Consider the following 16,969-nt stretch of genomic DNA (forward strand, 5'->3'; position numbering starts at 1 on the left):
TGGGAATGAGCAGCTCCGGAAATGGCATCGGCAATAATGGGACGATGCAGTTTGCACAACAGAACGCGTTGCTTGTTTGCTGGCCGATTAGATTTCAGTCCAAGGCTTGATCTCTTTTTTTTAATGGTATCGTATCACACTTTCTAGCCTTGGCTTGGCTTGTCTTGTTGGCCTTTCTTCAACATCGAGTCACTCTCCATCATTGTCAGTCAAGGCCCGTGATCGCCATGATTTCAATCCCCATGTGAGTCGTAACCCAACCAGCGCCGATGCCGAGACACACATGACAGCAATACGGGCGAGGCATCTATTCTTCATCATCACCAGCCTCCTCCTCGTCATCATCCTTCTTCTCTGCAGCCTTGGCCTTCTTTCTCCGAACACGACCAGGACGCCCACCACCAAACGGACTCGTGAGAGCAAAGTCGATATGTTTCTGGGAATCCAAACGGACGACAAAGCTGGGGACGTTGACAATCTGCTTGCCGACGCGGATGTGGCGCTGTTTGATGAGCACACGGGCATGGTGGATCGACTTAGCCAGTCCCAGCTTGTATACGCAGGTTTGTAGTCGACGTTCCAAAAAGTCCTCTACCTTCAAGGCCAGCACGTAATCGAGTTTCATGCGGGACTCGTCAAGCACACCGACACGGACGAGTCGTCGAATGAGGGCGTTGCCTTCGAAGAGACGCTTGGGGTCTTTTTCGTCGAGGGTCAAGAGCTCACTGTTTGTAGAAGTTGTCAGTTAATTATACTCGTTCAATTCCACCTCGGCATCCCAAAAAATGCCCAAGCATCTGGTAGATATCTCTTTTGGGGAGGCAATTTCATACCGAGCAGCACGACGGATCTTGGACAGAATAAGCTGGACACGCCAGACTTCGCGCTTATTGCGCAGGCCATATTCGCCGACAATCTTTAATTCCGAATCTCTATAGCAGACGAAGCGTTAGGAGATAAGGTTATCTCAGACATGAAGCACAGGCAAGCTAGTGTTCAGTGGCCAGGATACACATACAGACGAGCTGATTCGAAGGCTGTATGGGAATTTTGTCAGTCTCCCATTGCTTGAGCGAAATACCATTGCAGCAAATGGACTTACGTCGACGAGGGACCTTGTAAGTCTTGGAGTATGATCGCGGTGCCATGAATGCGATGAGAACTGCGCAATCAAGATGCTCGTCACGATCCAACGGTGTTGTCGTTGTCGTTGCAGAAGAGTAATTGACGAACGATTTCAGTGCGAAAATGAATAGGTATTGAAGCGCAAGAAGAAAACGTCTTGGCAGCCGCACATTCAAATTTGCTTGTTCGCCGATTCGGGACAATGGCTTGGCATCCACTTCACGACCAACCTCGAATTCCTCTCACGACATTCCTCCAAACCGACAAGTTTCCTCGAATTAAACCGGCACAATGGGTCACTCTCGAGGTCTCCGGTCCGGCACGCGCTATGCGTTCAGTCGCGGTTTTCGCCAGAAGGTACAGAATTCCAAAACCTAAGTTCACGGAAACATGCGAAAAGTATGAGGACTAATTGTTGCTGTGCAGGGCCTGATCCCTCTGAGCACATACATGAAAACATATCGAGTTGGAGACATCGTCGACATCAAAGCCAACGGCGCCGTGCAGAAGGGTGTATGTACAAAACGGACCTTTACCTGTCCTCTCCATTGTACCGTTCTTGAAAAGAAAGCTCCCGAACATCCATCCCAAGAGGAAAGACAATGAAGAAGAGACCAAGTGGCTGATATTTGCGGCTATGCTTTATAGATGCCTTACAAAGTCTACCACGGCAAGACCGGCGTCGTGTACAACGTGACCAAATCCGCCGTGGGTGTGATCATCTACAAGAAAGTCGGCAACCGATACATAGAGAAGCGAGTCAATGTCCGTGTTGAACACATCGCACACTCGAGATCGAGAGAAGAATGTAAGCAATAGCAAATCCAAAAAAAAAAAAAAAAAATTCCCTCCTTGAAGGATTTACCCAATCGGAGAAACTAGACGACACAAGAGAAAAGACATTTGATACTGACATGTGGGTGTGTTTCTTAGTCCTGAACCGAGTTAAGTCCAATGCAAAGCGCCGCCATGAAGCCAAGGAGAAAGGCGAATCCGTTCAACTCAAGCGTCTGCCTGTCGGCCCTAGAAAATCGCACGTCGTCAAACTCACTGAGGTTGAAAGCCTCGCTCCCCAACCTTACGATACACATATCTAAACGACTATTTTTGTCGAAGAGGTTGCTTTGGTTCGGTGTGCGTTTTGTCGGGCCTGGGAAGATAGGGAATAGTTATGACGAAGTGAGAGACATGCGAGATTAGTTAGGATGGTGTCGATGGACTAAATCTTCTGCATGGGCCGGCAGCGGATGTGATATGGTGCAGGCAATTTTCCAAGATTCCCATAAGGCCTCGAGGAAAGTGCTGGTCAAGGAACTTGAAGTGGACAGATTTTGATCTCAAGAGGCGACCAAGCAAATCAGACTCACCATCGAAATCTACTTGACCTGGTACGTTCTCGAGGTTCACTGGGCATTTCAAAAGCTGGCTGGCTGAACGATGGAGCATGGGTTCCTTGTGAAACTGAGTATTCCCTTTACGAGCACTAGAATTGGAATCATTTCATGCAATGTATCCCTCGACAATCGCCCTCTTTTGCCTTGCGGTGTTCCATCCCATAGACCATCGTTTCCTCGTTCCTACATCTTCCTCTTCTTCCCTGTGTCTCATCCAAACTCTTCCAGCCCAATTGCCATCATGATTCGCACAGAGTGTTCTGGAAACCTCTATCGCACAGCCAGCACTGTTCCAGCCTCTTTCCCTCTGTTTACCGGGGGGCAAACCGGCGAGATCACCTATCTACTCGAACACAGCGCCGGGGGAGAGCACTTTTATCCAGAAATTTATCATTCCTCAGCTTTCAGCTCGCAGGTTTCACACACGGAGTCCGATTGAGTGGAAATTGCCCAGCAGTGCCACAGGCATGTCGCTGATGCTGACATTTAAACAGCTATCTCTGAGCTACGATACACTTTGCTTTCACTGTTTGCTTCCGTGTCCATTTTCAGCATCGTGAGCACCTTCATCGCCACTCGTCGTCATTTGTTCGTGACTTTGATCCAGCTTTCAATATGCGCATTTATCCTTTGAAATGCCTTTGCCATGCAATTGGGTATCATGCCATTTCGCTCCAGCTCTAACGCGTTGCTGAAAAAAATTTTAATATCCACCCTTTCCACCCATTTTAGGTACCCCAAGATTCCGTGCATGCGCGCTGAGAAGGTCCCAAACAAAAAAGAAAAAGGCTAGCTCAACTTCTGCACGATTACTCCACGCAGACGTCCGCAATTTTCACTGAAATGCCCTCATGTCCTCGTTATTTCATCATTGTCATTATCTAGTCATCCGTTTCAATAGCCATAGTCATCGTCGTCGCTGTCACCGAGAACGCCAGCTGCAATGGCCTCCTCCTTCGACATCATCGCTGGATCTTTCAGGTAATGCTCCAAGAAAGCTGGCGTCGGAGAATCAGCCGGAGTAAATGGCATTGCATCCTTGTGCGAGCTTGTATCATTGGCAAGAGATACTCCTGACACACCCTTGGACTGAGACAAGCATGACTGTGGAGCATTCGCTTCATCTGGGCTGGTAGACGAGCTCTCCGTTGCGCCTAACGTCGAATTGACGGTAGAGACGAGGGGACTGTTATCAGACGCTGAGTAGTCATCGAAAATTCTGGCTCCGGTATTGGTGACTGTTTTCAATGGCGCGAGATCGCTCAAATTGTGTTGCTTAGATCGTGTCGGATCTTCGATAAGGGGCTGGAACACCGAGACTTCGTTTTCTCCGATGACACCTCGGTCCGGCGAACTTCCTGCTTGGACGCTCGGTGGTGAAGGTCGATCATTAGAATCCATCAAGTTGCCGCTGCCTTCTGTGTTGTCGAGAGCTTGTAACAGTGTCTTGATGCGATCTGATTCATTACCAGTAGTCTCCGCTTTCTCCATCGGTTCCGAGACAGCGACCTCGTATTCGAGAATCGTGTGATTCGCTATCTTCCCAAGGACATCCTCAAGAACCCAGGGAAAGCTAATGAAAGGCATTTCTACTGTATTGTCCGTGGGTCCTTCAACATCTTCCGAGTTTGGAGGATTGTATGCTTCCTCCTGAACCTGACGAACCTCATTGTACGTGATGTGATACGCAGCCAGGGCAAAGGGGGCTAGCTTCTCGAATTCATTTCCTCCAGCCTCCTGAGAAATTGCTTCATAGTATTGCTCTTTGAGTGTTTTCGCATGCTGGCCAATCTCTTCATGAAATTTGAAATCCCTGGCTGCTTTGCTGTGATGAAGCACAAATGTCGACCAAACCTCGAATTCGGTCCGGATTTGATGTTGGGCCATGATTCGCCGCATAGCTTCATCGTAACTTTTCTTGAGTTTGATTACTTGCTCTAAAACCGGCTCTGGGGGAGGCTTGTGCGTCAAGATACGACGGTCAAATGCACCGCTCCAATTTGGCTGAAAATTCACCTTTTCAACGGCATCATACAATTGACCTAGTATCTTGCGAGATCGGTACACTCCATTTCTCTTCTTTTCCATGAAATGGGGCCAATTATTCCGTTCAAGATGTCGTTCCATCTTTGCGGGGACGCCTGTCTTGGGATAATCAACGGCCATAGAATGTAACTTGACCAGTTCCAGGCATTGACTGCTTCGGATACCTTCGTCAAGATAGTCAGCTGCGGCGAGATGGGCATGAGCAATCCTTCCAAGGTAGTCATTCTGAAGATAATCACAGAAGAAATCGATGATGTCGTCGGTGGAAATTTCCTCTTTGGTCACTGGATCCGGGGGTTCATAAAGAAATGGCTCTGCGTGCCACTCTGTCGGAATCAAATCAGGATCCCAAATGACCATATAGTCGTCGCCATCCAAATCACCTCCAGAACACATACTGGCCAAATCACGATCACCATTCGCTGGCATAACCAACACATCGCAGCAGTGGTGCAATTCTGGTACGTCAACTGCCACAACGACTCGGACGTCGCCTCGGTGAAGGGATGGGTTTCGGGCGATAGCACAGATCCCTTCCACAATTCGAGGCTGACCGGTATGCTGATCGGTGTATTGGATGAAGATTTGAGGTAAAGGTGGTTCTTGCGGTGGCTTAGTGGGATCATCATTAGCCTTGGGCTTTGTATACCCTTTTAGTGTGTTGGTCTCGTCCACGATGCCCAGGACGAACGCCCCCTGGGCAACCGGGATCTTCGCCTTCTCTTTGAGGTATTTCAGGGTCCATGCTCGATATAACCGCAACAAGGATGTTACAAATGGTTCGTTTGTCTGACGGAAACCATTCTCGATCATGGTAGCAATGTTCAGTGTCATAAGGTTGGGGTCGACGTTTTCACGCAAAGACCGTAGTGCGGCTGCATCATCGACCATGGCACGATCGAGGGCCCGGATGCACTCTTGTTGCTTTCGCAGGAAGACCTTATCCGGAACACCCAGGTCCGAGAGCACCAGGATAAGCTGACGATTCAAGAAAGGTTGCCAAAACTCAGACACACGAATGATTTCCAGCTCATCTGATTCGCAATCAAACTTGTATTGACTCGGTCGCATCCTGATGTCGTTGCCCTTGCGATTGGGATCCACGGCTAGGACTCCTTTGCAACCTCCAAGTCGGAATTGAAATGCTGACGGTGTGCGACCCTTACGACCCAAAGAGGTGGAAACAATGTTTGCGGCCAGTCCGGATATGATGCCAATCCCATCTGAAAAGTTGTATTGACCCTCGATGATATCCGGAATTGGATCTTTTTTCCATGACCGTCTGCTAACCCAGGAGACGGGTTTAGTCGTCGAAAAGCACTGGCCCATCCGCGCCGCGCGCTTTGCCACGACCTTTTCACGATCAAAGTTGCCCATGCTTTCCCTGATCGAGTCAGCGTCGATGTGGGGGTTGCGGATAGAGGCAAAGAAGTAGGCACCATGCTCTCGAAGCTGCGAGTTGCCCCATGCAAGAAATTCGTAGCGCCGATCTCCTAGAACGATTCCTTTTCTCATTGTTCGTCGGACTCGGTCAAAGATCAGCTTCATTCTGCCGTTGGTTGCCGAATAGAGTCGAGTTTTTCCACGGCAGGCGTCGTCTTCAAATCGCACCCGAAGGAATCGATCGCTGTACCGCTGGTATTTGCGCACAATTCGATTGGTGACCTCAACAGAGGGAGTGTGGAAAAGAATGCCCGTAGCCGTGACCGTGGCATGATAGAGTTCGACGCAGTTTGAAGGAAGCGCACGGGCCTTAACAGGCCGAGAGTATTTCAAATCCGTAAAGATTTCCATGGGATCGTAGACGCGCTTTTGATATGAATCAACGTGAACGAGCATTTGTTTGGCACGCTGGGTGGGTAGACTGATGAGGCGCTGGAGGAATGCTTCATTGATGGTGTATTCATTTAGCCACCCTTGAGAGATGCAGACTTCAAGCTGATAGCGCAGTTCGAATGGTAAATAGACAGCAGACAATTGTTCAGTCAAAGAGTGAGGATGTTGTGGACCATCGAGCAAATTCCACACTGGTGCTTCCTTCCCCGGAGATGGAGTAATCTTGAACGAGCAGTTTTGAGTGACCGGCACATTGAAATCCTCAAGCGCTCTAAGGAATTGTCGTAGACTGTCGTTCACCGGCGAACGCGGTCTCACAGTGACACGAAAGGTAGTCCAGCGTGCAATGTCAATACTGTTGTACAGCTTTCGTACAGAGACTGGGGTGTTGTCAATCTTTGCATACGTGTCTTTATCGTCGACAATGTCAGTTTGGCGTGACCAAGTATCGTCTGCCGACCACCTAAAAGCATCTGGGGCGTGGCTCATCTGCATCGCTTCTTTTAATTGTCTAGAATACCACGGAGGGTTGTTGAGGTGGAAGACCAATGAAGTGACACCATGTTGTTGCACCTCACACAGAGAGATCTGATCATCCAGAGCCACAAAGAAACGGTAAGCTCGTGTTGTTGACTTTCCTTTAGACTGCATTACAATAGGGAAGTGGACTTCGATTTCCAGTCGATTCAGGTTGAGCAATAATTTGATGGGGGGATCTCCCCTTGTCGCCTTGATTACCATTGATGTAGGGCGTTCTAGGTAGCCGAAATCAATGGCCTCGGCGTGTAAGGTCATTTCAGGGTGGTATTTGATACCTTTCCGGATGGGGCTTTCGATCGGACGTGCTGACATTTGGGTGTATGCGTAGTTGACTTTGACCTGATGGCGAACCTCGCGGCCTCCGTCTCGAATGCGGAATTCGATTCCATTTCTGTAAATGGGGTCCCACGGAGCTCTGTAAGGAGGTGGTGGTCCAAAAAGGTCAGCGAGACGCAACGTGGACTGAGTGCAACTGTACATACTTGAAGGTGACATGGGCTGTTCTTGCAAAGACACCCTGGCGGGTTTCTTCGATCCGAATAAATTCGACCTTTCCAAATCTTTGGAGGTTCTTGTGGATATCGTAGGTGGTGGTTCCCCGAGGTAAGTTAGGAATGAAAGCTCTGACGGAGGGCCACTTCCGCCATTCCTCAGCCGGAGGTCGACGCGTTGGGTCTGCCACTGCTACTTGTGGGCCGGATCGGCTGACCGCCGCGTGTGGTCGTGGGTCCATTATGGCATCCCGATCTCTCCTAGCTAGGTGTTCTGAGAAGAGCGAGTCCTCTTTCTCAGAAGCGAGTTAGTGTATGAGTCCTGTTCGAGAAGAGAAGCAGCGGTGACAAGAGAGCAGAATAGCAGAGAGGACGAAGTCTCGCGAGGTGGTGAAAGATGCGTGTGAATTAGAGTCGAAGCCAGCCAACGGCAGGAAGAGGATAGACCTGTCGCCGAACGCTTAGCGGCTGGGCAGTTTTGCAGAGACGCGGGACGAGACGAGGCTGCGACAACTCAACTAAACGACAGGATGGGGGTAGCAGAGAGGAAAGAATTAGCAAATGTACATCACGACGAGGGAGGGATCTAAGAGGGAGGTCCATAGCCATCCACAACTGCCTGGCACCTGAATACCGAACAAAGACGTCCGTTGTGGTAGTAGAATGAAGCGAAGGCTCCCTCGGCGGCCATCACTCCGCTTCATTCACCTTAGCTCTGATCTTTTGATCTGTTGATCTTGATTGTTTTGTTGCCGTCGGCAAGATGTATCTGTGAAGATATGCGAAAGGTGGTGTTTAGAGCTATCCGAGGGGCCTGCCGCGTTGCCGCTTGAAAGGGATCGTAATGAGAGGGAGTTACGAAGGCCGTCACTGTCATGTTGGTACGGTGCAAGAGGAACTACCCAGGTAGTAAAGAGAGAGCATTCGATACAGACCCGGGAAGTCCATCATTCTCAAAGATTCGGCCAGATGGTGCTTTGGAAACTTCCTGTGTCACATATCGGCTAGTTGAGCGGATCTTCGCAAACGGAGAGCAAGGTGAACGGCCATCACACGGATAAAATGCAGCCTATAAATCTCTGTGTTTGTAGAGTCAAAGGTGAAAAACAACAATCATTTCGACAGATGGAAAGAGGTGGGCACCTTGCTTTCGCTCAATGCAGAGAGCGCCGGCGGCGGACATTCTTCAGGTAATTACAAGTCTTGGGACTTCTTATCCAGCAGTCTGGGTCGAGGTACAGTATTCTCGACCAAGACGCTACTCCCTGGGCCAGCCCCAGATAACCTTCTACGTCGGCCGAAAAGAGACCGAGCACGACATCACCTCAAAATTGCGGAAGATGGCCCTTAAGGGTGGCCCTCACCCTTGACGGAATGTCAGGACCGTTAAGGGGGAGGGTCACCCCCAACTGCAAAGTTTCCGGCAACACGGGTTCAATTCCGTCATGATCAAACTTCTTATGACCACAACTTCTCTCGTCTTGGACTTGGACGCCGCTACGCGGTTGAGGCTCTTGAAAACCTCAAATAATCTCATCAAAGGCTGCAGGGTAGAGAGGAACGTGAAAATGGCGGGGAAGATGGGACAGAGATTACAATTATCAGAGGCATGGGCGCTGGTGGGCTCCACAAAATGTCGCTTCGCCACCGCTCGTGCTTGGTGCCAAAGGACAGGATGCGCTACTCCCAAAAGAATAGCAGGCAGAATGTGTTATTCATCAAGATCTTCTACCGCAGAATCTTTGGCAAAACCTAATCTTCCCTTATGGACCACCGGCAGAGCCTTACTCCTCGCTGGCGCGTTGGGCTCCATTGGATATGCGGTGGGTGTCAACGATGCACGGAACCATGTCGACGAGCCGGGGCCACGAAAACCCAAAGCTCCCAGATATGCGACGAAAGATGAAATGAAAACGGCCATCATCGAGCTTCGTAAGGTGCTAGGTGAAGACGCCATCAGCACCGACGATGACGATCTTCAAACTCATGGTTACTCGGAGTGGTCCTCGGTCAATATCGACCAGCTGCCAGTGGCCGTTGCTTACCCCAAAACTACCGAGGAAGTCTCCCAGATTGCCAAAATTGCTTCCAAATATAAAATCCCCATGATTCCATATTCTGGTGGTTCCTCGCTCGAGGCCCACTTCTCGGCGCCATACGGAGGATTCAGCATCGACTTTGCATTCATGGATCAGATCCTTGCCATTCACCAGGAAGACATGGATGTTGTCGTACAACCGTCCATTCAGTGGATGGACCTTAACGACAAGCTCAGATCCACAGGTCTATTCTTCCCTGTAGATCCTGGGCCATCGGCAAAGATCGGTGGGATGATTGGGACCTCATGCAGTGGGACCAACGCCTTTCGCTACGGTACCATGAAGGATTGGGTCATTAATCTGACAGTCGTCCTGCCAGATGGTCGCATTATCAAAACAAGACAGAGGCCTCGGAAAACATCAGCTGGTTATAATCTCACCGGCCTCTTTATCGGTTCCGAGGGTACTCTCGGGATTGTGACGGAAGCCACTCTCAAGCTAGCGGTTATTCCCCAAGAAACAAAGGTTGCTGTTGCCACATTTCCAACCATCCGGGACGCTGCCGCAGCAGCGATGCAGGTTATTCGCTCGGGAGTTCCAGTTGCGGCAATGGAAATCATGGACGATGTTCAAATGTCCGTAATAAACAAGGCCGGAGGCACGAACAGGACATGGAAAGAGGTTCCCACCATCTTCTTCAAATTTTCAGGAACGTCGGTCGGGGTTCAGGACAACATCAAAGCCACGACACATATCGCCAAGGAGAATAGAGGTGGTAACTTCATCTACGCGAGCAATGAGCAAGAAGCCCACGACCTCTGGAAGGCGAGAAAAGATTCACTCTGGAGCATGCTGTCATTACGTCGCGAGGGAGATGAAGTTTGGTCGACCGACGTGGCTGTGCCAATCTCGAGGCTGCCCGATATTGTTGGTACATATATTCCCTTCCAGACCCAGTCCAATAGCTGATGTCTCTACAGAAATAACCAAGATGGAAATCGACGACCTCGGCCTTTTCGCCAGTGTGCTAGGCCACATTGGAGACGGAAACTTTCACACCTCGATCCTGTACAATCGAAAAGATCTTGCAGAACGAGAAAGGGTCGAGCGGGTCGTGCATAACATGGTGCATCGAGCTCTTGAAATGGCACGTGACGTTATATCCCCTCTTCGAAAGTGTATACATTCTCACTTGCTGCATCATAGGAAGGAACATGTACCGGTGAACACGGCATCGGTCTGGGCAAAAAACAAAGTCTGATCGACGAATTGGGTCTCGACGCTATTGCAATAATGCAGACGCTAAAACACAGCCTCGATCCATTTTGGTTGATGAATCCCGGCAAGATCTTCGACGCGATAAACGCAGAGAATACCAAAAGCCAGCCGGAAACAACTGCAGCCTCGACGATTGAGAAACTGAAAAAGCAGATGAAGATGAAGATGCGTCATTCGTAGCTGGGAAATGGCGTGGACGTATGCGAACACAGCAGTGACATATTTGCTGCGTGTGTCGTCAAGTATTTCCCCACATATTTATTCTGTTTGCTTGACAACAGCCGAAGAGCATCCCGAATTTCCTCGCCCTGACACGATATCCTAGTTCCTTGGTATTATATTGGAGGGCTTTATCATCAATGAAATCAACGCCAAGGATGACGATCTCGTGGTATCTGGGAGGGTGGGATGCTCACCCAATATAACGATGGCGAAGATTGGAAAATCCTTGTAAGAAATCTGCTGGGGAATGAACTTTGCACATTTCGGTAATGTGCCGACAAGATAAGTGCCGGGGTTTCTCTCCGTGCTGCACTACGAGAGAATGGCGAGGGAAAACGAATTTCAGTATCATGATCTATGCGTGGCGGCACAACATTCCGTGACCAACGAAACGGAGCCAATGGACGTACCATCCTAACATTCTATTTTTCATGATCGTCATTCAATATTTCAAAAATCTTTGCTCAAGCCTCCTGGCCAAGTTAACGCATGGTGTATCGACAATTCGAAGAAATACATCGGCGACCCAGATGACCGTTATAACAATCACAACCGAAGCCTTGAGGAAGTCGAGCTCGAATTGGTGCATGATCTCCGGCGTTTCCACCTCAGGAGTGCGAGGGAGGGTCTAGGGTGAATGGGTCAGCAGATTGGTCGCCCCAATTACAGCGATATACCGTACCATGTATCCCAGAGTATGAATAATAGGTCCATGCACGACGTATAATGGAAAACTGATCTTACCCAAGTATTGTATCGGACTCCAGCAGAAAACGTCTTTTCGTAGAAAATCTAAATGGCATGTGGTCCAGACGATCATAATCGCGCCAATTGTTGGCCAAAATCGGTGCTTCTCGGTAAATTTCGAGGGAATGAGCGGTGTTAAGCTGGTGTAGCCGGGCGTAGCATGGCCGGCAGCATCGGGGTAGGAGAGGAGAAAGAGCGAGATGACGATCATTAACGTGCAAAGAAATTTAGTCAAGAATTTCGGTTTTAGAGGTTGAGTCGTGGAAGACAAGGAGGATGAGCCCAACGTCTTTGCGGTCCGAATGATGTCCAACTCTGCAATCACTGCCCCCGCCCAAAACGGCCACAGGTCCCATCGGTCCTGAGACACTCCCCATGTCATTAGTCCCACAAATGTGGTCATTCGGAGCCCGGTCGACATCCTTGCCACCATCATTTGTGTCAAGAAAAGAGCCAGACTGCAACGAAACTCCACGGGTATAGTCCAGAGGTGCCTATCTAGTTCCACTGAACCCGCAAATAAAGACCAGTCAAACACATTCACGAAGATGAGCATCTGCTGCAGCCAGTCCGTGAACTGCAACCATGGATCCGGCTGGGTGTAGCAATGATCTTCCGGGATAGCACGCATCTGCCCCGCAAAGTCCTCGGTGATTGTGTACAGGTTGAGCTGCGCCAAACAGATAACGAGAAAGGTAGAAGCGAAACAAGGCAAGAAGAGTCGTAATCCGCGGCGGAAGACGGACGAGCTCATCGTCGTCATCAGTTGTTCGTGTTGTTGTGAGCGCATCAACTTGAGAGGTTTGTAGCTTAACGCGTAGCCAGAAATAACGAAGAAGATGGCGACCATCGGTGGTCCGGAATATAAAAGGCGGACGATAGGGAGGCGGAGGAAGTTTCGGTATGTAGACTGGTTGTGAGGTCGAGATTCAGAGTCGGAGTCTGGGTCGGCGCCCCATGCATGGCCGATGTCGAATGAGCCATATGTCAGGTGGCAGATGAAAACAACGAAGGCGGCTAGGCCTCGCATGCCGTCGAGGAACGCTGTGGGCGGGAGTTTATCGGCTTTGTTCCGGCCATTTTGGTGTCGCGGATGAAGAAAGCTGGGGAGGAGTAGAAAGAACAGTTGACTCAGTGATCGGGCAAAGTATCGAAGTAGCAAGCAAGGCGAGGTGATGACGAGCTTGCTAGACATGCAGCTCTTTAGCGAAGGAGCAATTCGAGTGGTGTGTTCATCGGAGGCGAAGTCATATTTCTCGCTGAGGAGCCCAACCCCAGATTCGTCGATGCTGAATCGCGAAGTGGATTGGCTGAACGAGCTCATGATATGGCACTGATTTTGGGAGCATCTCAAGGCCAAGCAGAACCAAGATTCCAAAGAAACCAAAAGGTGGAAAGGACAGCAAAAGACTTGAAAGTAGAATCACGTGAAGTATCACCAACATCCACCGCGGAAGCAGAAATCAGCAACATCAGGGATAATAAATACGGACACTCCGACAGCATTGTCAGAAGATCTGTGGATTATGTTTCTCCACAAAACCCGCAATTTTTGCGTGGGTCCAGCTGATCCTTTCGAGCTTCGATGGTTCTGTGGCAAATTTTTTAAGCCCACAACAACGCATTTGCAAAAGGCGGGGGATTCTCTTTGGGCCTGACGCCATATTTGATCTTAAAGGCATCATGAAAGACTGGAGCTAAAAAGGCACCGGTGCTCCTCGGAGAAGGCGTTCACGGTGTAGTAGCTCAACATAAAGGAGGTGGCATCTCTTGAACCGCCCATAACAGCCCGCTTCTGATCCCCCAATTTGGCGTAAAAGACTAGGCCAAAGTTAGAATCGTCAAAGAGCTTCCCCGGCCTTTGATTTGATGGATTTGCAAATGCAAGGGCTAGCGTTGACCATGCCAGGATGGAAAAAGAGGCAATTTGCATTGACGATGTCTTAGCTGGCCCTTGTCGACCGGTTTCACATTCCAACGCGTCCAGCCAAAATGGCAGGTTTGTCGAACTCTTGAACTTTTCTTTGGCCGAGCCTCGTCCCGTTATTTTCCTACCGTTGTGCTGCAATTACTCCACGAGAACACCCACAACTGCTGGTAGCATATCCACGAGGGAGCAAACAACAGCAGTACCAAAAGGCCCAAAAATCTTGGTATCTCTCACAAAGCTAGGTTTTGCGGTTCTGAGAGCCCATGGACACTACGGTCTGTATGCGAATACTCTGCCGCCTGTTGTGGGATTGACTAGGGAAATTCCCACCAGCGTCTTGACAATTGATATCTTCGGTTACGCCCTTCATAAGAGTTCTTACGACTCAAACACAGAGACGGCCTAATGTAGAATGCTTGCTAAGACCGCCACCGTACTCTCCGCCATAGCTGGAAACCCTCCACTTCCCCAGTTTTGAACACCGTCAAGCCTTATTCCACCAATGACAACGCCTGCCCGAGATCTCACAGATAGGCGAAGTCCAACGCAACCTCCATTAGGAGAAAGATCTACAATGTTAGTCGAGTGGAGGCTTGTTCCTCCCGCATCTACGTTGACAGGACAGTGGAACGCGTTGATGTCCAAGTCTTTGTCAGGGTCAGAGCTTGAGCTTTTGCTTTCTTCGGAGAATAATGTCAACCTCTTATCCAGGGAAAAGTCAGACTATTAGCACATATTCTTCGAAAGATTTCATCTGTCATGATCGATTTTGAACCTTCAGCTAGCCCGAGGAAACCTGTTATGCACCTTTCCATAATCCATCTAACATATATATGTGAGTCCGTTACCTTATTTATCCCGCAAGTCTGACTCGCAACACGGGGGAAAGACCCATAAACCTGCGCTCTTCATAAAACCGAGAGACCAACACTTGATACTGTCGAAAAGTCAACCTGCCAGAAAATCCCATACATTGTTTTATACGAAACTAGACGCTTCGCTGAAGAGGTCATCCCTTGCAAGGACATACGAATTTTAAACACCCTGCACTTGCTCAATTATATCAGTTTCAACAATGGGGCCATTGTATCTGCCTCGGAGATACCCAAAATAACTGGCGAGCCCGATGATGTTGGTACCTCCCCAGAGCAAGCAAGACCAGTTCATCGTCTCCAGGGTCAAATCGGTGCGTACAGACGGGAAAAAGCTAAAAGTCATCACGACGGCGATCCACATGAGTCCAAAGACGTTGCAGAAAATGCCGAAACCACGACCGAGGGTCCAAGGCCCGAAATGAATTGAGGACGGATTGAAAAGCTTTTTCTGCAAGAGGAGCACCATGGGTAGGGTATAACTGCCGAGATAACCGGAGATAACAAGCGAAGCGACGGCATTGAAAGCTGCAGCCGAACCGATGTTGATGAGGCCAAGGAGCATTGTGATCATGACCGAAAGAGCGACCGAATACAGAGGCAACTTTGTCCGAGGCTCGACTTTGGAAATGAACCGCGAGCCAGGCAGGCCATTGTCACGGGCAAAGGCCCACGTCATTCGAGAAGCTGCAGCCAGGACGGCAATTGTGGCAAAAATCATCAACGAAAGCACGACCGCACTCATCACGGTTGCTCCACCTTTTGATTGAACGGCTTGGTAGAAGATTTCGATGAATGGAAAGCCGGTTGTCGTCGAAAGGGCATTGTCGATGTCTCCGATGCAGAAAAGAATGGCAATGAGCATAGCGAAGCCCATAGTGCCGTTTAACCCGATCGAAGCCACCAGGGAGTTGGGAACGACAGTTGAAGCATTCTTGATCTCTTCACTCATGTGAATGGCTCCATCGGCTCCAATAAACGCGAAGACTGTCGTGATCAAGCCAACGAAGAAAGATGTTCCCTTATCGTAGCCTCCATTGTTGAGGTATTTGACAAACACGTCATGGGCAGTACCATGAGGTGCCAGATACACCAGAGTGATGAGAACACCAAAGAATCCAACAATGTGGACAATCAGGACTGCACCTTCGACTTTTGGCAGTTGTTTCGCCAGGTAGGTGTTGAAAAGCATTGCCAGGAGGACAACTGCATACAGCAGAAGTGTTCCATGCCACCGTTGAAAGTCATAGTTGGGGTAATTGAGGACGAGAAGACCCTGGATAATGGTACCGCCGAGATAGGCTGCCGATGCTAAACAAGCTTGCCATGAAAGAACGGATTGCCAGCCAGTGATGAAGGAGAGAAAGTTCCGGCAGGATTTGGGAGCGAAGAGAAAAGTCCAATGGTATTGTCCACCAGCCGTGGGCGCCCTATTCCAGTCAGCGGGGAAGTCAACTTTGAGCCCTTTCGTCCACTCACATTGACACCATTTCAGCCAGAGATGCGACCACCGTGAAATATCCAAGCCAGCAGAAAAGATAGCCATAAACGAGGCCCGCCGGTCCGCCATCGGTCAATCCGTACACGAACACGGTCAGAAGACCTTCCCAAGTGATCATCAATGTGCAAGAGAATCCCAACATACTCATAAACCCGAAGTTACGCTATTCAAAGTCAGTCATTCGAATTCCCGGCGCAGATCCAACTCCGTACCCTCAATTCCTGGCGCTTTCCCAGCTTCGCCATCTCCTGTTCATCTCGATTGACCGATTTCTCGCCGACATGCTGTTCAGACGAAGATGATCTGGAATGGTGAATCTCTGAAGCGAGCTTGCTCCCGCTTTTCATGGCAAATGTGTCCGCCATCCTGGTGCTCTTTTAAAGAAAAGTGCTAGCTGAATGGTCTTGTCGTGCAACGATATCAGAGCGAGGGGGTTGAATGATTGAAGCAGTTGAGCAGTGATCGACGAGTTGCCTGCCCCTTGAAAAGGAGAGAAATGGCCGAAACCAGCAAGGAAAGCGAAGGCAGTGAGGTGCAAAGACGGTATCGTAAGACTTCACCGGCGCAAAAAAGGTGGGTAGAGAACTACCCTATTCTTCCCATGCAAAGAGCGGATCTTGAGCTCTTCTCTCTTTTTCCTTCCAGGAACGACCTCCCTGGCAAATTCTAAACAGCGGCGAAGTTCCCAAGGGAGTACGCAATTCCTGTGATTTACGTGGCCCCCGTGGACAAGAGATCTCGCATTTACTGGCGGACTGGCCGGTCGAAGATGGGTGGTAGCCGGACAAATGTGACGATCACATCGGCGGGCTAAGGACTATCCAGGACATCTACCAGTTCGAGCAAACCCTGGATGGGGGTTGCGTTTGAGGAGAACAATGCTAAAAGGGCCTCCAGGATGATTGCCTAGGAGGGTGGCTTGCAGAAGGGCCAGGTCATCGAGTGGGG

The 16,969-nt window shown here is 49.7% G+C and overlaps 6 protein-coding genes across 6 annotated transcripts; 2 read left to right on the plus strand and 4 right to left on the minus strand.

Moving 5' to 3' along the window:
• Positions 1 to 307: 307 nt before the first annotated feature.
• On the minus strand, positions 308 to 1,148 carry Z518_04453 (40S ribosomal protein S9; the record flags this gene model as incomplete). The annotated part of the gene is made up of 4 exons (XM_013418159.1): positions 308 to 725; positions 834 to 932; positions 1,019 to 1,037; positions 1,103 to 1,148. 4 exons carry the CDS (start codon positions 1,146 to 1,148, stop codon positions 308 to 310), a joined length of 582 nt encoding a protein of 193 aa, XP_013273613.1.
• A 268-nt stretch (positions 1,149 to 1,416) lies between these two features.
• Positions 1,417 to 2,222, plus strand: Z518_04454 (uncharacterized protein; the record flags this gene model as incomplete). Its single annotated transcript, XM_013418160.1, has 4 exons — positions 1,417 to 1,482; positions 1,552 to 1,638; positions 1,774 to 1,933; positions 2,059 to 2,222. The coding sequence occupies 4 exons, from the start codon at positions 1,417 to 1,419 to the stop codon at positions 2,220 to 2,222; spliced, it is 477 nt and encodes a 158-aa protein (XP_013273614.1).
• Positions 2,223 to 3,413: 1,191 nt separating this feature from the next.
• Z518_04455 (uncharacterized protein) lies at positions 3,414 to 7,674 on the minus strand (the record flags this gene model as incomplete). Its single annotated transcript, XM_013418161.1, has 2 exons — positions 3,414 to 7,356; positions 7,424 to 7,674. The coding sequence occupies 2 exons, from the start codon at positions 7,672 to 7,674 to the stop codon at positions 3,414 to 3,416; spliced, it is 4,194 nt and encodes a 1,397-aa protein (XP_013273615.1).
• Positions 7,675 to 9,000: 1,326 nt separating this feature from the next.
• Z518_04456 (uncharacterized protein) lies at positions 9,001 to 10,929 on the plus strand (the record flags this gene model as incomplete). The annotated part of the gene is made up of 3 exons (XM_013418162.1): positions 9,001 to 10,402; positions 10,452 to 10,597; positions 10,678 to 10,929. 3 exons carry the CDS (start codon positions 9,001 to 9,003, stop codon positions 10,927 to 10,929), a joined length of 1,800 nt encoding a protein of 599 aa, XP_013273616.1.
• A 484-nt stretch (positions 10,930 to 11,413) lies between these two features.
• On the minus strand, positions 11,414 to 13,042 carry Z518_04457 (uncharacterized protein; the record flags this gene model as incomplete). The annotated part of the gene is made up of 2 exons (XM_013418163.1): positions 11,414 to 11,599; positions 11,654 to 13,042. The coding sequence occupies 2 exons, from the start codon at positions 13,040 to 13,042 to the stop codon at positions 11,414 to 11,416; spliced, it is 1,575 nt and encodes a 524-aa protein (XP_013273617.1).
• Positions 13,043 to 14,683: 1,641 nt separating this feature from the next.
• Z518_04458 (uncharacterized protein) lies at positions 14,684 to 16,386 on the minus strand (the record flags this gene model as incomplete). Its single annotated transcript, XM_013418164.1, has 3 exons — positions 14,684 to 15,950; positions 16,000 to 16,184; positions 16,234 to 16,386. 3 exons carry the CDS (start codon positions 16,384 to 16,386, stop codon positions 14,684 to 14,686), a joined length of 1,605 nt encoding a protein of 534 aa, XP_013273618.1.
• Positions 16,387 to 16,969: the final 583 nt, after the last annotated feature.

Source organism: Rhinocladiella mackenziei, assembly GCF_000835555.1.
Source record: "Rhinocladiella mackenziei CBS 650.93 unplaced genomic scaffold supercont1.3, whole genome shotgun sequence".
Classification (NCBI taxonomy): Eukaryota; Fungi; Ascomycota; class Eurotiomycetes; order Chaetothyriales; family Herpotrichiellaceae; genus Rhinocladiella; species Rhinocladiella mackenziei.